The 23,584-nt window shown below is 38.7% G+C and overlaps 1 protein-coding gene across 3 annotated transcripts in view; it reads left to right on the top strand.

The window, feature by feature from the left end:
• The window catches only part of Hs6st2 (heparan sulfate 6-O-sulfotransferase 2), a 286,888-nt gene that overhangs the window by 188,538 nt on the left and 74,766 nt on the right, over positions 1–23,584 (top strand). Inside the window, exon 3 of one of the 3 annotated variants that reach the window (XM_077107267.1) lies at positions 20,358–20,390. The exons of the other annotated variants lie outside the window; for them this stretch is intronic. Within the exon in view, the coding sequence (XP_076963382.1) occupies positions 20,358–20,390 (33 nt within the window). The remainder of the gene's footprint in view (positions 1–20,357; positions 20,391–23,584) is intronic. 3 annotated transcript variants of the gene reach the window in all.

Below are 23,584 nucleotides of genomic sequence, written 5' to 3'. Positions count from 1 at the left end.
AAGTAATTCAAATTGAACTAGAGTTTCAACAGCTTTTGAAAAAGAGAATTTCTGCAAATGTTATTACCTCAGATAAGATCAAAGAAAGATAAAATAGAGAATTCATTTGTAAATACTTTGAGGTAATTTCCAAAATTCTCATTTGTTAATTAACTTCAAGAGGCAAAGAAAGAGACCCTGAATTAGTCTATACATATACCATATCAGAAAGAGTGGCTGATTGGTTTACTTGTGGGGTAGGAGCATGCTGGCTGTATTGTCTAATAACCTGTTCTTATTCTCCCTTGACAATATATCTTGGTCATGTGTCAATGAGAAGTTTCACCCTTATGAGCTCTAGTAGGTGAACACTAAGAGATTGGAAAATGCATGAGGACAAGAGATTTCTGGAAATATAGGAATGTCTAAAGGAGTATAAATAGCCATGGAGCCGCTGGGGAAGTTGACCACTTTCTGAGGGTAGTGAGGGCAGAGAAAAGGCAGAGGTAGAAGATTGCCTAAGAAGCCATGGGTCAAATTTTTCTGCTGATTACTTAGTCTAAAAGGCTTCAAACCTTATAAACTGCTTTATAGAACAAATCAGTATCACTTAAAATTACCTCTAGGGATAGCCCTTCTATATCCAATACCTTATTCTGGCAGAGCTAAATGAACTTTAGGGATATGTTTTTATTTAATAGGAGGAAACTGAGACCCATGAAGAAGAGGAAATTGTTCAGAGTGTTCCCAGTGGTTTGATCCAGAATGGCATAATGAGCATTATTTAGTCGGTTTTGTTTGTAGAGAGGACACAGAAGGATCATTTGTACTATCTTACCCATATCTAAAGAAAATAAGGCATACGTGTACTTATGACAGAAAACCAAAGCTTGATTTCTCTCTTTTAAAGGGTGGCTAAACTGGAGTTAGAAGCCTACGTTGCCTGACCTTTTTCATTTTGATAAAGGCAACCTTGATTCATGATGCATGAGCCTGAGTCTTTGAAACTGAAAAGAAATGTTTTGTTTATTGAACATGCAAACAAATTACTTTTCAAGGGCTGAAATTTAAACTGACATTAAGCTCCAAGAACATCTATACTTAAATATACAAAAAGGCCAGAAAACAATATGTAACCTTAAAATAGTAAAATTAAAAGCAAAGTCCCACCTATGCAAATAATTTATTTCATTGTGACACTACTCTTTAGTTTTACCATCATTTGTCTGTATTAGCTGTGCTGGCTTCACTGATATTTCCAGGGAAGCCCTGAAATATGACCTTAGATTGGAAATAAGCAGTCAGAGCAGTTCCCAAAGGTGAGTTGATGCTATAGAATCAGAGATTGCACTGGTTTCTAACAATGCTTGCCTCTTTGCTAGGAGGAATAATAATGAAATTCTATCTGTAATAATATGTTTCTCTCAGGTCCTCAGGTTCCATCTAAAAAGTGAGAGGCAGGGACCTAATGATCAAGTTGGAAGAAAAGAGGGAGACCCACTCCCCATGACACACATACATGCATACACTAATTTTCCTTTCAACAAAGCTCAATCTGGTTATGTGGTATAAGCCCTGGACTAGGGATTAGGGTATCTGGATTCTCATTCTAGCAGTTTCTGGAACTCTATATCCATTCTAAGCTAAAACTTTTTCCCTTTGTTTCCCCATCTGCAAAGTAGGGGAAAGAGAAGGAAAGAGAGTAGGGTTCTTATTGGTTCCCCACCAAGATTATGTGTACACACACACATATAATCCATCCCTAATTAAGTAGACTTCCCTTGGAGCAGAGTTCTGCAGGTCTGTGTTTTGCAGTCACTTCCCAGGTGATTCTGATGTATGCTTCTTGCTTGGCACCCTTACTAACCATTCTGCATGGGCCATCTCATTTCTGCCATTCTGGGAGATGAGTGAGCAATTGTGGGGACACTCTGTCAGTCCACGGATTAATTCAACAGTGTTTTCAGCTCTCACTTTCCCAGCAGAGTCTTTTCAAGGGATAGGAGGTGTGCTGAGGGCAGGAGAGCAGGACACACAAAGGCACACTCTGGGGTTGCCACATGGCAAGTTGCCAAGACACTACTCTTAATTTCCCAGTTGTTGCCGATGTGGTCTTTTCTTGAACTGTACAGGTTCAAGATTAAATTGATTGATTCCTGGCTTTTCAGGAATCAATGGGTTAGGTTACTTGCTGCTTGTCAAGATGTGGTGAAGAAGTTGGTGCCAGGTTGAATTTTTTTATCCTGAGAAAAATCAGGGCTGACTTGATTCAGAGATGAATGTGGTGGAGGGAGGGCAACCTGTTGCCTAATTTTCTAGGGTCCTTTAGCAAAAATAAAGTATTACAGACCAAATATGTGCTTGCAGAGTGGAAACAGGAAGCACTGGGTATGACTTCATCTGGAATTTATAGGGTATGCAGGTAGCATGGTGTTGAGCTCAAGAAATGGTGCCTACCAGTGCTATTTTTGTGACAGCCTAGTATAAGGGAAGAGAAGCTATCTGAAGAAAACCTAGATGTAACCCCAACTGTTTTTCTTTTTGCTTGCGGGTTTTTTGTTTTGTTTTGTTTTTGGTGTGTGTGTGTGTGTGTGTGTGTGTGTGTGTGTGTGTGTGTCGGGCGGGGGGAGTACTGGGAATTGAACCCAGGGAGCTTTACCACTGAGCCACATGCCCAGCCCTTTTTTATTTTTCAGTTTTAAGACAGGGTCTTGCTAACTTGCTTAGGGCCTTGTAAGTTGCTGAGACAGGCCTCAAACTTGCCATCTTCCTGCCTCAGCCTCCCAAGTTGCTGGGATTACAGGCATGTGCCCTGGCATCCTCAGTTGTCTCTGACTTGCAAATTCATAATCCTTCCCTTCTGTGAGTTTTTTTGGTCTCTAAAATGAGGAACTTTGACTTCGTTGGTTATTTTCAAACTTGTTCCTTCAGTGTTCAGAGGAGGTACCCTGAACGCTGCCTCGGGCCCTCTAGATCCACACAGAACTTCAGGGCTTGGCAAAACTCCCATTTATATCATGATCTGCTTCAGAGATTCTCAAGCTCTTCAGTCTCAGGACTCCTTTACACACTAAAAGATTATTGAGGATTCCAAAGAGCTTTCCTTTATGTGGGATATGACTATTGATATGGACCATATAAGAATTTAAAACAGAAGCTTCCAAAAATGTATTAATTCATTTAAATTAACAGTAGTACACCTATTACAATTATCACAAATAACATATAAACCAATTCTGTTTATGTGAAAAATAACCGATTTCCAAAGCAAAAAAGAATTGGTGAATGGCACTGTTTGATATTTTTCAAGCCTATTTGTTATCGCTCTGTAGATGATACATGAATTTTCCTATTAGTTTCTATGCTTGATCAGTTGCAGTGTTTGGGTTGAATATATGAAGCAAAATCAGCCTCATACAGATGTATATTTGGGAAAGGAATGACTTCAGGAACCCTTGAATAGTCTTGGAGACCACCACTGTTTTTGTGCCAAACTTTGAGAACTGCTGCCTCCTGCAGGTGGGGAAATTAATTACATCTCTACTTTCATCCCCTCTCCCTTGACCTCCCCCACCCCCTCTTCAATTAGATCACCTCATTTTTTTTTCTTTTATGTTGGAACATTTCATTTGTAAAATGAATTCTGTATCTAAAAGTGTTTGGAATCAATCAATGTAAATCTTTCTCTCCTGTCCCGTGTTTTCCCAATACTGGGGAGTGGACCTAGGGGCACCTTACCACTGAGCTACTTCCCCAGCCCCTTTTATTTTTTGTTTTGAGACAGGGCTTCACTAAGTTGCTGAAGCTGACTTAGAACTTGCAAACCTCCTGCCTTGGCCTCCAGTTGTTGGAATTGCAGACATTCAGTACTGAGCCCAGCACGTTGTAAAGATTTAGATAATCTTATGTTATTGAAGATCCACCCAAAGATTTGGGACTGATCAAGATTGTTGAAATATCATCCCTGAGTCTTTTCTATAAAGATGTAAACTTTTACGCTTTGAGGAGGGGGTCTTTGGGATTGTGCCTTAGTTTTCCTGGACAGTGAGTGGCATGTATGTCATCATCGACAGTGACAGTTTCACTGCACAAAATGGCATTGAATGGCTTGAAAGATTTAATGCCTCCCCAGAATGAAGCTGACCTGCCCAGGGAGTGATATAGGCTGGAGGAGGAGTAGATTCAATATTTGTGGAGCTGTCTGATCACTGAAGGAGAGAGACGGGCCATAAGGGCAAGTTTCAGTGATACACTTATGTGTTGTCATCTTTAAAGCTAGGCATTCATCATTATTATTTATTTTCTAGATTTATGTCACACCATTATTCCAAGGGACAGAAGCCAGTGTTGAATACCATGGGCTTCTTCTAATTTCTTGTGTAATAGAGATGGCTGTACAGTTCTTTCCCTATTGCCAGAGTCATCATTGATTTTCTGTCATTTCTTTCACAAAATCACCTCCTGGATTTGGCTTGGCTTGGCTTTTATAGCCGAGAATATTCTCTTCTCAGTCCTCTACTGAGCCTGGTACTGTGAATCCCATTGACGTAGGTCAGGGAACAGTTCAACAAGTACTCCATGGGACTTGTTGACTTTCTCCTTCGGTCTGTGAGCATGCCCAGAAGCATCTGATAAAGCATTTACTTTGTTTTCCCTGCTGGCCTAAGTAATAATAAAGAGGCCCCACCAAATGCCCAAATTATGGTCCATCATTTGGGCTAATTGGGTATCTCTAATTTAATGGAACTCTTCTCTGGGAGTTAAAAATAAAGCTGAATCTCAGGAGAAACTGGAACCCTTGTACATTGCTGGTGGGAATGTAAAATGGTGTGGCTGCTATGGAAAACAGTTTGGCAGTTTCTCAAAAATCTAAACATAGTATTACCATATGATCCAGCAATGGTTCTCTTAGGCATATACCTAGGATAAATGAAAACATGTCCACACAAAATCTTTTTCTTGAATCTTCACAGCAGCATTAACCTTGATAATGAAAAAAATGGAAACCATGTAAACGCTCATCAGTGAATGAGTAGGTAAACAAAATGAAGTGGCCCTATTCAATGGGATATTTTTCAATCATAAACAGGATCGAAGATCTGATACATGCTACAATACGGGTGGACATCAAAAATTTTATGCTGAGTGAAAGAAGCCAGACAAAAAGGCCACATATTATATAACTCCACTTAGTAAAGTAATTCAGAATAGGCAAATCTAGAGACAGAAACCAGATTTGCCAGGTGCCAATGGGAGTGGGAAGAGGGAGTGACTGTTCAAAAGGTACAAGGTTTTCTTTTGGGATGATGAAAATGTGTTGGAACTAGCTAGAGGTAGTGGTTGTACAACATGCGACTGTACCAAATTCCACTGAATTATACCCTTTACAATGGTTCATTTTGTGTTACATGAATTTTACTTCAATTGAAAAATGCAAAGCAAATGAACAAAATCCACCTGAATCCTTGGCTACTGCCCTCTCTTGGCCTACCTTCTCTCACAAATGTTTGCAGAATGAAGAACCTAGTTCTGAGCCATAGACTCCTTCAGAGTCAAGAATAGACTTACTATAACCTGCAGGTAGGGCCTTTAAGTATTTATATCCCATGGAGCTACTATATAAGGTGCATGATTTTACACTCAGATTTTCTTACTGTGAGCTCATGGAAGGCAAGGAATGTGTCTTGCTCACTTTTCAATTCCAACTCCCTAAGCACAATTCCTGATATATAGAAGACACTCAACAGAATGTTTGTTGAATGAATTAATTAATGGGTTTATTGTACCTCTTTATTCATCTTTATGTCCCATTCACAGTGCTGGTAATAGTTGTTCTATAGCAGGTACTCAGGACAGATCTGTGGACTTGACTACTGAGTGAGAATGAGATTGTTTAGATGTGTTTTATTTAAAAATTTTTATATCTATCTAATGAAACATTATTTGGGCCATGAAAAAGAATGAAAGGTTGATAATATGCATAACACAGATGGACTTTGAAAACTTCATGCTAAGTGGGAAATAACAGCCATAAAAGACTACCAAAAAGATTTTTGAGGTTCATTCATGTTGTAGCATGTATCACAGCTTCAAACCAGTTTATGGCCGAACAATATTCCATTAAATGGCTATGCCACTTTTGTTTATTCATTCATCTCACTATAGGAACTTGGGTTGTTTCAATTTTTGTTCATCCATGTGTTTGAAATATCCAGAATAGGATAAGGACTGAAAATAGATTCATGGCTATCAGGGACTGGGAGGACCAAGGATATGGCAGTGAGAGCTAAAATATACAAAATCTCTTTCTTTCTTTCTTTCTTTCTTTCTTTCTTTCTTTCTTTCTTTCTTTCTTTCTTTCTTTCTTCTTTCTTTTTCATTATACTGTGAACTTTAATGGATCTGTGTTGTCAGCCTAATTTGTAAAGATCAATAGCTCCTGGTACACTGCAGCCTAGGTGTCCCTATCTTTTAAAAATTATTATTTGTTCTTTTTAGTTATATATGACAGTGGAATGTATTTTGACAAATTATACATACATGGAGTATAATTTATACTATTTAGGATCCCACTCCTGTGGTTATATGTGATGTGGAGTTAATCTGGTCATGTATTCATATACGAACATAGGAAAGTTCTGTCCAATTCATTCCTCTGTCCCTCCTATTCTTCTCTCCCCTCACTTCTCTTCATTTTCCTTTGTCTAATCCAATGGATTCCTATTATTCCCCTGCCCAACCTCCCCTGTTTTGGGTTAGAATCCACAAATCAAAGAGAACATTCAGCCTTTGTTTTGGGGGGGATTTTCTTATTTCACTTAGCATGGTATTCTCCAGTTCCATCCATTTACCAGTAAATGCCATTGTTTTATTCTTCTTTAAGGCTGAATAATATTCCATTGTGTGTACATACCACATTTTCTTTATCCATTCATTCATTGTATGGACACCTAGGTTGTCTCCATAGCTTGGCTGTTGTGAGTTGAGTTGCTATAAACATGGATGTGGTTGTGTCACTGTAATATGCTGTCTTTTTTTTAATCTTAAAGCAGCCTTTTACTAAATAAAAGTCAATGCAAAAATGCATGATGAGCAAACTATCAACATTTTATATAAAAGCCATGTCCATGGACAGGGCTGAGATATGTGGAGGTGAGTGAGGCTGGGGCATTCAAGTGTAGGGTGAGAGTGGGTCTGTATTTTAATAGATACAGATATCAGGTTCCATGTAGATTTGTTGGCATTTATTTTGATTTTTTAAAAATATGATGCTGAAATATCATTTACCTTGATGACTGAGTTTTTAGAATTCATTCTAATTTGTTATATATAAGAGCAAAATGCATTTAATTCATATTACACATATAGAGCACAATTTTTCATCTCTCTGGTTGTACACAATGTAGAGTCACACCATTCGTGTCATACATAAACCTAGAGTAATGATGTCCATCTTATTCCACTTCCTTTTCTATCCCCATGCCCCCTCCCTTCCCCTTCCTCTGCATTGCCCTATCTAGAGTTCGTCTATTCCTCTCATGCTCTCTCCATCCCCATTATGAATCAGCATCCTTATATAAGAGAGAACATTAGGCATTTGGTTTTAGGGGATTGGCTTACTTTGCTTAGCATTATATTCTCCAACTCCATTTATTTACCTGCAAATGCCATGATTTTATTCTCTTTTAGTGCTGAGTAATAATAGTATATTCTGTTTTTAAGTCCTTTGGGTATAGATCAAGGAGTAGGATAACTGGGTCAAATGGTGGTTCCTACAAGTTTTCTAAGGAATCTCCATACTGCTTTCTACAGTGGCTGCACCAATTAGCAGCACCACCAATAATGTATGAGAGTATCTTTCTCCCCAAATACTCACCAACATTTATTGTTACTTGTATTCTTTATAATTGCCATTCTGACTAGAGTGAGATGGAAAATCCCAGTGTAGTTTTAATTTGCATTTCTCTAATGGCTAGAGATGTTGAACATTTTTTCATATTTTTTGACTTTTGTATTTCTTCTTTTGTGAAGTATTTGTTCAGTACCTTTGCCCATTTGTTGATTGGATTATTTGTTTTTCAGGCGTTAAGTTTTTTTGAGTACTTTATATATCCTGGAAATTAATGCCTTATCTAAGGTACTGGTGGTAAAGATTTTCTCCCATTCTGTAGGCTCTCTGTTCATGTTCTTGATTATTTCCTTTGCTGTGAAGAAGGTTTTCAATTAGATACCATCTCATTTATTGATTCTTGATTTTATTTCTATGCTTTAGGAGTCATAGTGAGGAAGTCAGTTCCTAAACTCACGTGTTGGAGAGTTGGGTCCATTTTTTCTTCTAGTAGGTGTAGGATCTCTGGTCTAATGCCTAGGTATTTGATCCACTTAGAGTTGAGTTTTGTGCAAGGTGAGATATAGAGGTTTATTTTCATTTTGCTGCTTATGGATGTGTTCCCAGAACCATTTGTTGAAAAGGCTATCTTTTCTCCAATGTATGTTTATGGCATCTTTGTGTAGGATGAGATAATTGTATTTATGTGGGTGTGTCTCTGTGTCTTGTATTCTGTTCCATTGGTCTTCATGTCTGTTTTGGTGCCAATACCATGCTGTTTTTGTTACTATAGCTCTATACAGGGTTTCTTTGAGAGGTGGTTAAAATGTTCTAAAATTGACTGGTGATGTTGGTGCTATCTGTAAACACACTAAAACCCACTAAATTGTACACTGTAAATAGGTGAATTGTATAGTATATGAATTTTTTAAAAAATTTAGTTGTCAATGTAACTTTATTTTATTTATTTATGTGGTGCTGAGGATCAGACCCAGTGCCTCACGCATGCTAGGCAAGCAATCTACCACTGAGCCACAACCTCAGCCCTAGTATGTGAATTTTATCTTAATAAAGCTGTTAGAAGTTTAGATAAATGTCAGAAGAAAAAAGAATACAATTTGAATCAAAGACAGATGTGCCCATGTTTTGGGAGAGACTTCCATCAAAAATGTAAAACAACTGGTCCGGGTATATTCCAATGATTTATCTGGAGAAAGGTCCCTTTCAATTGGGCTTCCCTTATAGGAGCAACTCCTATGAGTTTCCAGATCATTACCCACCAGACGAGGGGCTGATGGCAGAGTAGCTTAAAGCCAGAATGTGAAGGGCAATTGCCAGCTGTTGGGTGGTTAGAGACTGATTGGAATATATGTAAGTGGGAAACCAGGATTCGATTTACCCAAACCCAGCTGCCTGGTGATTTCCGCCTTGACTGTGATCCACAGAGCACACCCAGTTTGATGAGGAGGAGTGACAAGAAGTTTACTGATGTGCCACTTGTGCAATTAGCAATTCAGCAAGTCCAGCTTCAAATAAGCACTTCCAAAATCTCCTCCTATTCCTGGAGACGGTCCCCACTATTTCAGTGCCTTTCAGCTTTCCTGAAAGAGGAGACACTGATCTGCTGCTACAGGGCTACCACAAGACGGCTGAGGTGGAACTCTCTGAGGGCAAATGTGTGGAGACCCTGCACTGAGTAATGCCCAATGCAGTGTCAGCTGTATCTCCTGCCCTGAGCAAGAAGCCTGAATGCCATGGTCAGTGCTTCCTTATTTCCTGGATAGGAAGTCTCAGCAGCCTGAGGTGGCATAGCAGTTTCTGTGGAGGGTTACATAGCTCTCTACAGTAATGAAGGAAATGATAGGCTATTCTGATGGTTCCCTGTTGCCTTTGGGTCCAGAGGCCAAGGGCAGTCCAAATGTGTTCTTGAAAAGCCAGGAACCAGACAGCAGCCAAGGCTTTGTCCAGATGCCAGCCAAGGCTTTATTGAATCTGAACTTGCAATTGAGTCTTCATCCCATTATCACAACAGTTACAAAATATGAACATATTAAAACTAATTTGTAACTTGGAGGGACTGCCTTTCTATTTGGAAGATGGCCACAGAAAAATCAGGGGGCCCCATATTGCCAGTGTGAAAAGCGCATAGCCCTTGGAGTCAAACCCACCTGCAAGCCTCATTCTCTGTGTATTGGCTGCATGACTTTGGGCAAGGTGGCTTCATCTCTCTGAGGCTCAGTTTCCTTGTCTGTAAATGGAGATAAGAAAGAATATCTTACAGGATTATTGTTCTACTTAAGTGACAAATGCTGCTGGATCCCAATTGGCTTTTTTATTCCCATCCCTCTAGTGCAGATTGCTGCATGAGGTTTAGGAGATGGGGATGGCCCTGTTCTGAACTATATGGCCCTGTACAAGCTCCCTTTTCTCCCAGGACCTGCAAATACAGAGTTTGGGATTGATGGCACCTTCCAGTTTTGATAGTCTTTGAACTAAGTCAAGGTCAATTGTGAATGGTCTGGCTCGTTACATGAGAAAATGGACTCAGTCATTTGACAATCACAGCTCTTTCCCAAAGCAACAGTTCCTCTCTTACCACTATAATTACATGGTCTTTCTGGAATAAAGTATATACTCTTCTTTCCAATTTCTTTCTTTCTTTTTTTTTTTGCCTGAACTTTCTGGGTTCTGTCTATATATAATTTAATGGCATTTTATTATGGATAAAAAACACAGATTTAATAGAAAAAAGCAACCCCACCTCCACTGCTCCAGAAAAAGAGACCAGATCTGCCTGTCAACCTGTTTTTTTCTGCAAGTCCCTGGCCCACCCACTGGCACCTGATTTATGCCCTAGGGGAACAGCCTGGCTATGGGGAAGATTTACACCAGGTTTTCATCTTCAAATGAGCTACTGCCTCTGTTCCTTCTGTATTCAAGTGCTTGGCACTCATAGCCTGCAAGTTTATCTTGGAATTTAAAATGAAAAATAGTCTCATGAGAAGCTCAAAGAGGCGTACAAGAAAGTGCTTGAGAGCTTGCTGCAGCCTTGTACAGACAGTAAGTGGGGTGCAATCCCCAGCTCTTGGTGGAAGTGTCCCATGCCCAGAGATGATGATTTGCACATCATTCCTACTTGGAGGCATGACAAGGAGTGCAATGTGAAAGGTGTAACTGGAGCCAGGGAATATTGAATATTCCTAAGCTACTGCCTCCACTGTTTATCTGCGTAACCTTGAGCAAGTTAACTCTGAGGCTTGTCTGACGTCCATGTAAAATGAAAATGATGCCTCCCTCAAAGGGCTGCAGTGAAGGTCAAATGAACTGCTGAGTGGCCAACGAGCTTGGGTGCTGACATCCTACAACTCTAAATTGGAATACAGACCTACCAAAGATTCTACTTTTCTCTTTGAGCCTCAGTTTTCTCATCTACACAATGAGTATAGACTGTGTGCTGGATGAAATGATTCTTGTAAAGTCTATGCAGCCTAGCACATAATAAGCACCAATTAAATGTTAGCTAATGATTTGATTGTTATTTGTCCTTCAGGTATAATTTCTGACAATTCTATAAATGATAGCCTGTGTATTCCAGATGCTTTAGCAAATTTGCCCTGTATTTTGTATTCTTGGGGCAAAAACACTGGGAATCTGGGGCCCTGGTTTTGAAATTGCAGCTAAGACATGAAACTAAGAATCCAGCAATGAAAACATATCACTTTCTTCATGAAAAAAGTCTTTGCTTAACAATAGTGCTATATCTTCACATAGAAAGGTGTCCAAAGCCCACAGAACTATTGAGCTGGGCATGATTTTTCAAAAACAGTGCATCCATCAATAGCAACAGGGTGATTCAACTAGGAACATAACACCTGTCAAATAGAAAGTACTGTTTAGCCAGGGGTCTCAAGCACAGCCCTAGACATATGGATTTGTCACATAGATAGAGACTAGTAAGGTACATGCAGGCAAGAATGGCAGTGGCTTAATGTTATTACCACACATTTTTGATAATAAAATCCATAATCCAGAGGTTTCATTTACTTGACCCCATACATTTAGATCTTTGGAAACATCTGGGCAATGTAGGATATTTCTCATTTTTTTTTTCATGAGAATTGCTGGGCACATTGAATCTAACAGATTTCTATTGATCACTTGAATTTTGCCCTCTGTTAGGTATTTTTGAAAGTCATAGAGATGTTACAGTTTTGTTGAGAAAAATGAAACAGGTTTAAAGCAACGAAAGAGAAGTACAGGAGCTGGGATTTAAACATGGTTGCCAAGCCTGGTACTCTGTGCATGCCACAATAGCACATTGCCTCTTACTAGGCACACTGTTCACTCTTCATTTTGGACTGCTTTGAAGGAATAAATTCAGTGGTTTGTTCAGTGGTTTCGGAAAAAATTCAGTACTTACCATGCTTTGACTTCAATAGAGACCTAAACTTTTTGCTGAAAGCTGGTGATATATGTCCAGAATGGACCATTCCATGTGTCGGCACTGTCTGATCCTGGTAGTGACTTGACTGAACATTTCTTGAAAATGATCTCAATCTTTATTTGAGTGCTGGCTAAATCATTACTTATTGGGGACTTTTCCATTTCCCTGTGTTTTAAACACGTTAAAATATGAATGAAGCAGTTAAATCTCATTTTGGCAGCTTGCCATCCTTTGACTATATCAGCACAAAAGATCTGGGATTCAATAAAGTAGCAACCCCTTATGAAGCGGACTATAAAAGGTACAGTAGAACCTTCCAGCTGATTTGAACCAGTGCTGAGATAGCATTCATCATGGATCGTCCAAACCCCAACATCTGAAGCATGGAAATAAAATGGGATAGGGACTGGGGATGTGGCTCAAGCAGTAGCGCGCTCGCCTGGCATGCGTGCGGCCTGGGTTCGATCCTCAGCACCACATACAAACAAAGATGTTGTGTCCGCCAAAAACTAAAAAATAAAATAAAATAAAAAATTCTCTCTCAAAAAAAAAAAAGAAATAAAATGGGATAAAATAAAAACCCCAGCACATATTTATATTGATGTTATAAGTGAAACATTTTTCAGACCTTCTGAAACAGAAAGCAAGCCCTGTTACATTCAGAAAATTTCCAAGGGATTCTTAATTGATTCTTTCCTTCCTACAAAGAAAAAGTGTATATGTGACCAAACTGAAGGAATGTACTACTGGAACCTATCATACAAATACAGATGTTTTGCATTGAGGGAGCTCCAAGGAATATCTGAAAATAGCTGTTAACTTTCAGTTGATGGAGTCAGCCTGTCTCTGCACCTTATTTTATATCTCAAATAGGAATGTTGCATCATGAGTGGCAAAGCATCTCAGGAGGCAGGAAAAGTCAGGCTTTATTTTATGGCCTTCCCTTTTGTTTTGCTTTGTTTGTTCCATAGGGGGGAAAAATACACTTTTGCTGCTTTCTGAAAGACTGAATTGTCAAACAGGTGCTGTAGAAATGCTTTCAGAAGGAATATATCCCACCATAGCCAAAGACAAGTTATAGACAAACCCATTTCCCATGAAACACAAGAATCCCAGTCTCCAGATTCTTAATTAGATCAGCACTAGAGGGCACTCTTATGATGCCAAAATGGGAGATTTTTACTAAAATCTGGTGGGCAGGGTGGGAGTGAGGGGAGGAAGAGCAGGGTGATTTGTAAAGACTAGAGACAACAAACATAGAGAAGACATCTGCAAGTGAGAATTCACTGCTCATTAACAGATAAGGAAACACTGTTTTTAAAGGCCATTCAGCAGTCAGCCTCATCATGTCCACTTTGTTTCCAAAATTTGTTTGGTGCTTTGGCAATGTAAGGCCCTGGTAATAGGCATTATTTCTCAAATGGGAAAAAAAATGATTATTAACATGTAATATAGTAAAAAAGCAAACTTTGGCCAAAAAACAAAATGTGATAGAGAAGCATAGGAAGATGTGTTTACAAGTTAACAGCTACTGGAAAAGAAGAGCTTAAAATGTTTGCGATTTTTTATGGTTGTTTTCCCAGTCTTTTGCAACACTTGCTGCTGAAGGGTTCTGATCCTATGTCTTGGAGAGAAGGTGCCTGCTTGCATGCACCTTTATGCATGCTCTGGTAGACACAAGATTGGTGGTATGCTATCAAGGAAAAGGACCAATAGACTTGGGTCCTGTCTTGACACTGCCACTGAGATGCTTTGTGATCTGCAGCATGTCCCTGCCCCCATGGGTTCTCAAGATTTGGAAGGGTTGCATACCTCTAATGGTCTATAAAAGACATCTTTTGACCCTCAGAGTTTATGATTGATGGCTGCAGAAAGAACTTTCCATGAGTTTTTTTATATTTATTTTTTAGTTGTAATTGGACACAATATCTTTATTTTATTTATTTATTTATTTATTTTATGTGGTGCTGAGGATTGAATCCAGGGCCTTGCACGTGCTAGACGAGCTCTCTACCACTGAGCCATAATCCCAGCCCCTCCATGAGGTTTTTTTTTTTTTTTAATAGCAATCACTTGAGTTCTGAATCAAACAAGGTGTAGCAGGCATCTTGGGATAAAAGGTGACTTCATGTTATCATGGTCCAGTCTCCTCAAATTGGCCTGGTAAGCTCAAGTGAGGTTGCTCCTAATATATATTGTGTACTAAGCACTAGCCAGAATCTCAATCATGTCCAGGCACAGTTGCCTGGGGATCTAGTGGGATGTGTGGGAGACCTGATGGCAAGATTGGGCACTGAAGACAAATTTGCCTACTCTGACTTTGCCCCTACTGTCTCAGAGAAATACAGGAGTGTTTCCGTGTAGGTCTCAGATTGTAAGAACCCAGGATTATAAACTGTCCTGTTTAACTGTCACAGGACTGTAGATTGAACCAATTTAAGGTCATTTCTCTGAGTCTAGAAGGCTCTATAATCTTCAGATGCTGTTACCCAAAGGCAAGAATCAGATTGAAATCCTTGTCAGCTGCAAAGGAGTAAAAAGGCAAAATGGGTCTGGAAACCAAGTTTAATATCTTGGGGAAGGGAAACACTGTGAAAGGAGCAGTTAAACAAACTTAGGGGACCTCACAGTTGTGCCAAGTTCTGGGCCTCAGGGTATTAAAACAAATACCCAAAGAATAAAACTTAGAAAGAATGTTCTAGATTTTAATATTTTCAGACCAAACATGAGAAACTCCCTGTCACAATATATGCATAATTTCTAGTGGACTTGGCATGGAACAAGGAAGAAGGCAGAGTGATCAAACAGTAGAACACAGGTGTCGGGGCACATCCATTCTATCAATAAATGTGGTTGCTTTCAATGTGGCCTTTCACATGCAGGTGCTTTTAAGCACTGGCTTTGGCAGTCTTGTTGTGTTCCCAGGACAGCAAGATGGTTCCACGACAATGGCTTTGAAGCTATGTTCCTGACCTGCCACAGATTCATCATCATTTTGAATTATTCTCTTACTTGCCATATTCATCCTTAATAAAAATAATCATATATATAATTTCAGGCTGACTCTTATCCTTGTACTCTGCTACCGGGTCAACATGCATGATCTCATGTAATCTTCACAAGTATCTTGAAAGCCACATGAAGTTCTATACTTGAAGTCATTAGCCTACCTATGCAAATTGTTTACAGTGGTTTCTGCTTTACTAGGATGGCTTCTTTTCTTATTGGATAGTGCCCATGTCAAATCTTTTGTTAATACATTGAATATCAACATTGGTGCAGGAGCACAGTACTTGTCCCCATTTTGTAGGTGAGGAAATCAAGCTGATATATTAAGGCACTTTTGCAGTGTCATGTAATTAGTAAATTAAAGGGGCTAAAAACCAATCTGTGTGACTCCTGGGCATATTTCATTACCCCATACTGCCTCTCAGGCCTGTGTAGAAGCAAAAGGCTAAGGATGAGTATTTTTCACATTTGGCAAGTGAAATATACAAGTGAAATATACAAGTAGCGTGTTTTCCCTAGGGCGTTAACAGATATTCAGGCCCTTTATCTGGCACCTCTATTTGCTTCCACCAGTTTGAACAGAGTCCTTTGCCTGAGACTTTGGAGACTATTACTCATTTAGAGAGACCAAATTAGCAAGCAGAATGTAAGTCTTTTTTTTCACTAGGATATACTGTACTTGACCTTCAGAGATCAGATGAAGAATATGGTGTAAGATTTTTAAAAGGTATGGTGGGTTACTGGGCAGCGATATTCTAGGTCAGACCAGGATGAAGGTGGAAGGACATCCTGTGAAGGGAGAAGGTAGGAAATCAAAGGCACAACTTGGTGTGGAAGCTAGAAAGAGTGAAAAAACCAGTCCAATGTCAGAAAGTAGAGAGGTCGAATGGACCATTTGCTTGGCAGTTCTGGAAAAATGGTAGGCAGTTGCTTCCCACAGAGTGTATTATGTGCTACAGATTTGCAATCAGACCGAAACAGTGTTGATGTGGGATTTGAAACCATCCTTCACAAAATCAGATCATCCATCTAGCTTTTATCTGGGAGTGTGTGAACTATGGAGGTCTCTGTTGATGGGTGGCCATTACCAATATCCCCAGCTCTTGGCAGATGAGAATCTACATGAGCAGAAAGAGAAATGGGTGTGTGTATGGGGAAGAGAAGAATCAATTTTTTCATCAATTAGGTTTTCATTGTTTTTCTCAATTAACTTTCTTTGTATAAATTTTCCATCATAAAGAACCAACCACTCTATACTTCAAATAAACAAAGCTGTTTCCCTGGGCAGTATGATTTTCAGCCACATTTCAATTTGGCCATTATTGTTTTAGCCATGTTCTCATTTACTTATAAACTAGAATGCTGAGTTCTGGCTCTCTGAGCTACTAGTGGCAGGTTGTACTGTGAAAACAACTAGAGATTCGTGCACTTTTAACCAACTTAGTCCTAAGATGGAAAGTAAAGCTATTAGATAAATAAAAACTATTGGAAGTGGGGAATTTAAAAAAAAATATGTTTTAGTTGTTGATAGACCTTTATTTTATTTATTTATTTTTATATGTTGCTGAGAATCGAACCCAGTGCCCCACACGTGCTAGGCAAGCATTCTACCACTGAGCCACAACTCCAGCCTGGAAGTGGGGGATTTTTATAAACCAACCTGTTGACTTCCTTCATCTCCTACAGCTGTCTGAGAAGGTGGAAAAGACATTTGGTCCAAGATCAAATGAGTCAATGGTAAACAGAATTAAAACCAGGGATCCTGATTCTCAAGCAAGGACTACTGGATTTTTACATCATCCTGTTTTTCCTAGGTCTTAATTTGGTCCTTAATATCTAAGTGGATTATTTTACTTCGGTTTCTGAAGCCCTAAGCACCAGCCCTAAGAATGTCATAATATGAAGGTGTCATAATATGAAGTTCCTGGCTAGCATGAATATCCATCTAGAGTTTGCAGACTCCCAGGTCGCTCCCAAATTCCTGTTATTCCAGTGATATATTTGTATTCCCTTCACTTTTATCTTTTCTTTTCTCTGATATTTGAAATTTTTAGGCAGATGCTTCCATTTGAGAAAATGATCACATCATCTTGAACCTGGCCAAGAAAAATATTACTCTCGTTTCTCCTCTAGCCAGCATCTAGGTCATGGGCAGGTTAACCAGGGTTACTTTTTGTCCACCTACTGCTATTGCTTTCCCAGGATGCAGCTTGTTGAGGGCTGAGGAATCCAATCTCAGTGTGTCACCTGGGCCAGCTCCTAGAGAACACAACTGCAGTCAGTGAGAAAAACTCTGTTAGGATGTGGGATTACAGTATTATGAAACTGCCTTTGAGAGACTTTCTGTTTTCAAAGGATTTCAAGATACAAGCATGAGAGGTCTATGGGCAGGAAATGGCCCAACTGAAGAGAAACCTCATTGACATTCTTTTGAGAGGGCTTTCCACAGGGGAGAAATCATGAATTTATAATATCTTTTTCAATTAGGAAGAAAAGTCTTTTTAATAGAAATGTTGAATCTGAGACTGTTGGGTATGTTCTGCACACATAAATAAAGGCATAAATAAAATGAAGAGAAACTCTTTCCTAGAATTGATAATATATGGTCTGTTTCAGTAGAACTCTTTTTCCAAGCAGATGGCCTAAAAACATTCCCCAAGATTGCCAGCATTGTAGAGGCAGGAACTTTTGTCTGTTTTCTTCATGGTGTATCCTCAATACCTCAAACATGGTCGACATGATAGATAATATTTTTGAATGACACATCACAATTAAAGGGTCTTTCTGGAAGAATTAAAAAATAATTTAAGAACCTTCCCACACAATGGAATATTACTCAGCAATAAAAGAGAATAAAATCATGGCATTTGCAGGTAAAAAATGGATAGCCTTGGAGAAAACAATACTAAGTGAAGTTAGCCAATACCCAAAAAGCAAATGCCAACTGTTTTCTATGATATAAGGTGACTGACCCATAATGGGGTAAGGAGGGGGAGCATGGGAGGAATAAATGAACACTAGATAGGGCAGAGGGGTGGGAGGGGAAGGGAGGGGGCAGGGGGTTAGCAAGGATGGTGGAATGTGATGATCATTATTATCCAAAGTACATGTATGAAGATATGAATTGGTGTGAACATTCTTTATATACAGAGATATAAAAATTGCACTCTATATGTGTTATAAGAATTGTAATGCATGCCACTGTCATGCATTTAAAAAATAAAATCAATTAAATATTAAAATAAAAAATAAATGGCATCAATAAATGATAAAAGGAGAACCTTCCCAGAGAGTGTATGTTTATATATGTAGTAGGGCCTTAACAATTAATTTATTTTTTTTCTAATCACTATGCCTCTCCTTTTTTTCCCCAACCTTTTCCCCATGGCCTTTGGTAAACTTTCAATGACCATCCACCCCTTCAATTGATGCACCTGTAATATCTTCATGGATCATCATTGAATACTCCACATCTGGTCATCTTGACTCCCAGGTAAGGCAATGTGCTTCCAAAAATTTTCTCTGTGAAATCACTGAGCACACTTTAATATGTAGTTGAGCAGTTAATATAGAAATTAAAAAAATAATTATAATCTCAAGAGGCAGTAGTTCCCTGATTAAAGTTAACTTTGACCCAGGCCTGAAACAAATCAATTATGTATATATTTACATTATTTGAAGATTTCCATTAGTACAATGAAATGAAAATTTTGGTTTTAGAAACTGCTGCATATTGGAATTTTCCACTATAAAGAATCAACATATAGCTTTGTTTTATTTTGAAAAGTGTTTTCTTGTTGTTAGTTTTCTTTTTTAATCCAAGTTGTATTTTTTTAATTCACAAGGCCGTGTGTGGTGCAAGGGCTCCTAGCTTCTCTTTGCTTTGTGGGGACTCTAAGTTATGGGGTAGGTCAGTACACTCTAGATTAATTCTTTCTTGCAGCCAGATTAGAAGATAACACATTGGGCCTTGGATGGTAAGTCAGCTCATGGGGATGTCTTGTTTAAAAACAGATCTGATGTCAGGACTCACCAGGTATATCGCTTTGTTTTTTCTCCTAAGACTTGCTCCCCCAGCTGTCTTAACAACTGAGAAGCAGAAGAGGCAGCTTAACCACATCAGGACTGATGATAAGTCAGATGTCACTTTTCAAATGACAGCACAAGGGCTCTGCTGCTAGCTATACTATTAAAAGTCTCTCTTAACTCACCTCTAAAGCCTCCAGACATATTTGATGTGAAGAAACATTTCTCCCAAGAAAATTCACAGGCCATATAACCTGCTTTGGGCACAGAAGTGTTACTATACTGTAATGTCCCTTGTTCTGTTGTAATGAAATGTCAAGCTACCTGAGCTCGTTTGGATCCTCGAGTTAGCAACTAACCTCTATACAACTTCACAGTTCCTGATAATATCAAAAATTCCCACACTTCAATTAGTGTTCTGTGTTTCTTAAGACATATATTACAAGGAGACCTAAGCAAGTTTTGTGAATTAGAGAAACATTGTTTACTTTAATGAATGTCTTGTATTTGGGTGGAAGAGACTAGAGAGATGATTTATATATCACTTTGTGTGTGCATTGAATTTTCATCTTTTATGGAGCATTAGCAAAGTCTAATCATTCTTTTTCTTTTATTTGTGTTTCATATATTCCTGGTAATGTGAAAAATCCATGCATATTTTCCCTTGGTCTTTTCAATCAAGTGTTTCCATTTTGGTGATGCCACGGGGTTGGACTTGGTTCACCTTTTGGTTTATTGCTTTTTGTTTTTTGCTTCTATTGCCATTCTTCTTTGTGAAAGGAAATGGAATTAGCATGAGTGAGTAGTAGATCCATTATTCCCAGGCCACAGGCCTCCAGAGAGCTGGCTCTTAGTGTTGCCCTGCCCTTTGCAGCCCAGTGATTCAGGCTGTCCCCATTATTTGAGAGGAGCTATTGGGGAACAATGTGGGCAAGCCATCCATGAGCTATTTCCTTACAGTTTGGGAAGCTGGAAGAATATGCTATCCAAGTAAAACGGAAATTTTTTATTATTTTAACTCTTCTCTTGCCAAGCTCTTGCTAGCGACTGGTTTTACTGTTCCTTTAACAGGTGGAGGATTTTTCAGATTCTAGACACAGCAAGGTAAGTAACAATGCATTTTTAGTTTCACTGAGCTCAAGAAAGAATAATTGATTCTGCTATTGTCTGTCAGTTTAATTTTTTTAAATGGTTATTTTTTTAAAAGATTCTTGCCAGGGTTCTTTTTGCATTTAAAAACAGCAGTTTCAGGTCTGAAGGCTTACCTAGTTCAGAAGTAAAATGAATGTCCAGGACCACCACCCCAGACTGTTGGGCAGTAGGTCATTAGTTTCTTTCTGTCTTTTTGCTGAAATTGGATAAGTGGAATGTGTAGTTACAAAGACCCACACCATTGGCAAACTGGTCTTTATATGACTTCAGGCATGCCTACCTGTCCATAAGCTGGATGGTGGTTTAGAGAACAACTAAATCAGCATTTCCTTGAAAGGAAATCAATTGTGTGAAAATATCAGTTTTTTTAAAGTATGCAAATATGTAGACTTGCAAGGCAGAGGAATCCCATAAGCCAGGGGTCTTTATGACATGAACCCTGCAGGAGAACAAATCTAATCAGGCACAAGAAAGTTCCTCTCTGTGGGAAAGAGGAGGCACTGAGAATGCTCCAGGAAAGTGCCCACTGGTGCCATGGGCTATAGCATCATATTGCCACTGGAGCTGAAGAGGCAAATGAGAATTACAAGTCACTTTGTAACAGCATGCCCTAGTTGCTTGGCATGTTGTCTTCTAAAGTTACTATGCTCCCCAAAATTGTATTTGGCCTGCTGTAGGCTTATTGGCCCCAGAAATATTTACCAGTGCCTCTGTTTTCTCTTCCTACCCACCTGCATACCATCCTGTGCTTCCTGGCCAAATAGATTAGGGAAAGCAAAGGCTATCAATTTGACATTCCTCCATCAGGGCAGACTCCCATGAAAATAGATTAGATGGGCCAATTTTAAGATGCCCAGTTTAGCTTTCAGCAGCTGGGCTTGCATATTCCTTCCATTTCCATATTCCTTGGGGAATTTACTTGACAACTGAGAATAATAAATTCAGTAATTTTACAATCATATTATAAGTCATTGACATGAAAGGTATAGATTTGCATAGGAACTTAATCATATGGGATGGCATTTAAAGATCATAGATTAGATATGTATTGGTGGTAAGACAGGTTCTGCTACTGTCTAATTGGGTGACTTTGATCAAGTGTTGTTACCACTCTGAGCCTTAATTTTCTCATGTCTGAAATAAAATAAAGTAGATGACCATTAAGAGAATGGTCAATAAGGCAGGAACTCTTCTCTCTATAATAGTTTTTATAGGGAAAGTGTTCAGAATTTTATTTTCTTTTTGCTGATCAGTTGGACCAGAAGTTACACCAGAGCAACTTCTATCTGGTCTTAGTTAAAGTGAAAGAAAAGAGAAATACAGATGGTGAGGTGAATAAGAAATGCTTTGGTAAATATCAGTGGGGCCATTTTTGAATTCTGGTGGCCTAAATGATATATGAAAACTATTTGCAAGGCTAGCATATTTTTAAACCACTAGTAAAATAATAATGCAACAATTCATTTGGTAGTCCCCATTGTATGAGCAGTTTCATAAATGTATAAGATTATGATTATCTCTGCCTCATAATTAACAATTTGCATAAGTACTTGCTATTATTTAGTTGCCTGAATGGATTTTTGTAATCCAGAGGAAGAAGGGAACAATCAGTGGAAGCCATCCCAAATGCCTAGTATTATTGTTACATGCATGCACAATTAACAGTGATACTAATTGCTTCAGACCAGAACCTCATTTGTTTTTCTATAGACAGCAAAAACAAATTGCCAGAGTTTTTGTTACTCTCTCTCTCTCTTTCCCTCTTTATCTCTCTCTGAGAGCCAACTGTATCTTATAAAGTCTGCAGTTGGATATGAGCAAATTATTTGGTGAGATTTTTCAGTGTATCATTTTGTGATGGATTTTTAAAGCTTTTTTTTGCTAGCAATCAATGTCTTGAACGGACAAAATTTGCTTTTATAATATCTTAATGATAGGCCTCTATAAATTTTATGAATATAAAGATGTTCACATACCAGCCAGTTTTGCTACTGAATTTACATTCTATTTCATATTCCATATTTTTAAACTTATTGGCATCAGACCTGCATACATGATTCATAGAAAGTCAAGGCTAGAAGGGGCCATTAAGATCACACCTGCCAAATTCTCTCATTTTTCAGATGAGTCTGATTGTCAGTAATTTGAATCTCGGTAATATCCACCAAATCAATGACGCCACACATTCTTTTTAAACTTTCAAACCATTGGGAACAATTGTTGTAATTCTATTTGAGTTATAACTGGTTGTTTTGAAATCCTATAGCTTCAACTTGTTTTCTAACGAGCCAAATCAGAGTTTGTAAAATATGCCCTCATAAGGTTTACCTAAATCTAACCAGGATGTTGATAGTGTATGTGAGGAAGAAGATATTCTATGTAACATGCCTGGCAATAGGAGATATTCAACCAATATCAACTCATTTCCCCTCATACACAGATTACCTTAACTATCATAAACATTCAGTGACTGACAACATGGGCTTTCTGAATCAAACAAATCTCAGGTCCAATCCTTGCACTGTCTCTAGTTGTGAGACCTTGAATCATTTATTTAACCTCTGTTGGCTTCAGTTAGTTCTCTCACATGTAAAATGTAACTATTTTATAGAATTATTATGAGGATTAAAATGAAACCATGCATTTTAAGTGCTTAACACTGTTCCTGGCTCATAGTAAAAAGTCAATAAATAGTAATGGTTATTACCTTCATTATCTGGCACACCCAGTACCCAGCCTCATTTGATACTAATATTTTATTTAATGGCGATTTGGGGTACCAGCATGTATACCTGTACACATTCATCTATGGTCACACAAAGTCCACAAAGAATGGCATTGATAAGACTGCTTTCCCAAAGGTTATCTGTTGACGACCATTTTATAAAATCTCATGTCTGCTTCTCTGAATTCAGTTTTCTGGGCCTCTTTGGAGATTCAGGGGCTTTGGTACATCTTCTCTTGCTTGAAAGTGTTTGTAATTTATCTTGGTGTCTTCTCAGCACTCCTTATATTTCTTTTGTTTGGATCTCTTTCTCTCCCCACCCCACCCCCATCGCCCCAACAGCTTCTCCCTACCCTTTGCCCCCTTAAATGGAGCAATTCCCAAGGTCCTGTCTGTCATTGATCTGCTTCTTTTCTCTTGC

This window comes from Callospermophilus lateralis, chromosome X (genome assembly GCF_048772815.1).
Source record: "Callospermophilus lateralis isolate mCalLat2 chromosome X, mCalLat2.hap1, whole genome shotgun sequence".
In the NCBI taxonomy this organism is placed as follows: domain Eukaryota; kingdom Metazoa; phylum Chordata; class Mammalia; order Rodentia; family Sciuridae; genus Callospermophilus; species Callospermophilus lateralis.
This window is presented reverse-complemented; position numbering and strand designations above follow the sequence as displayed.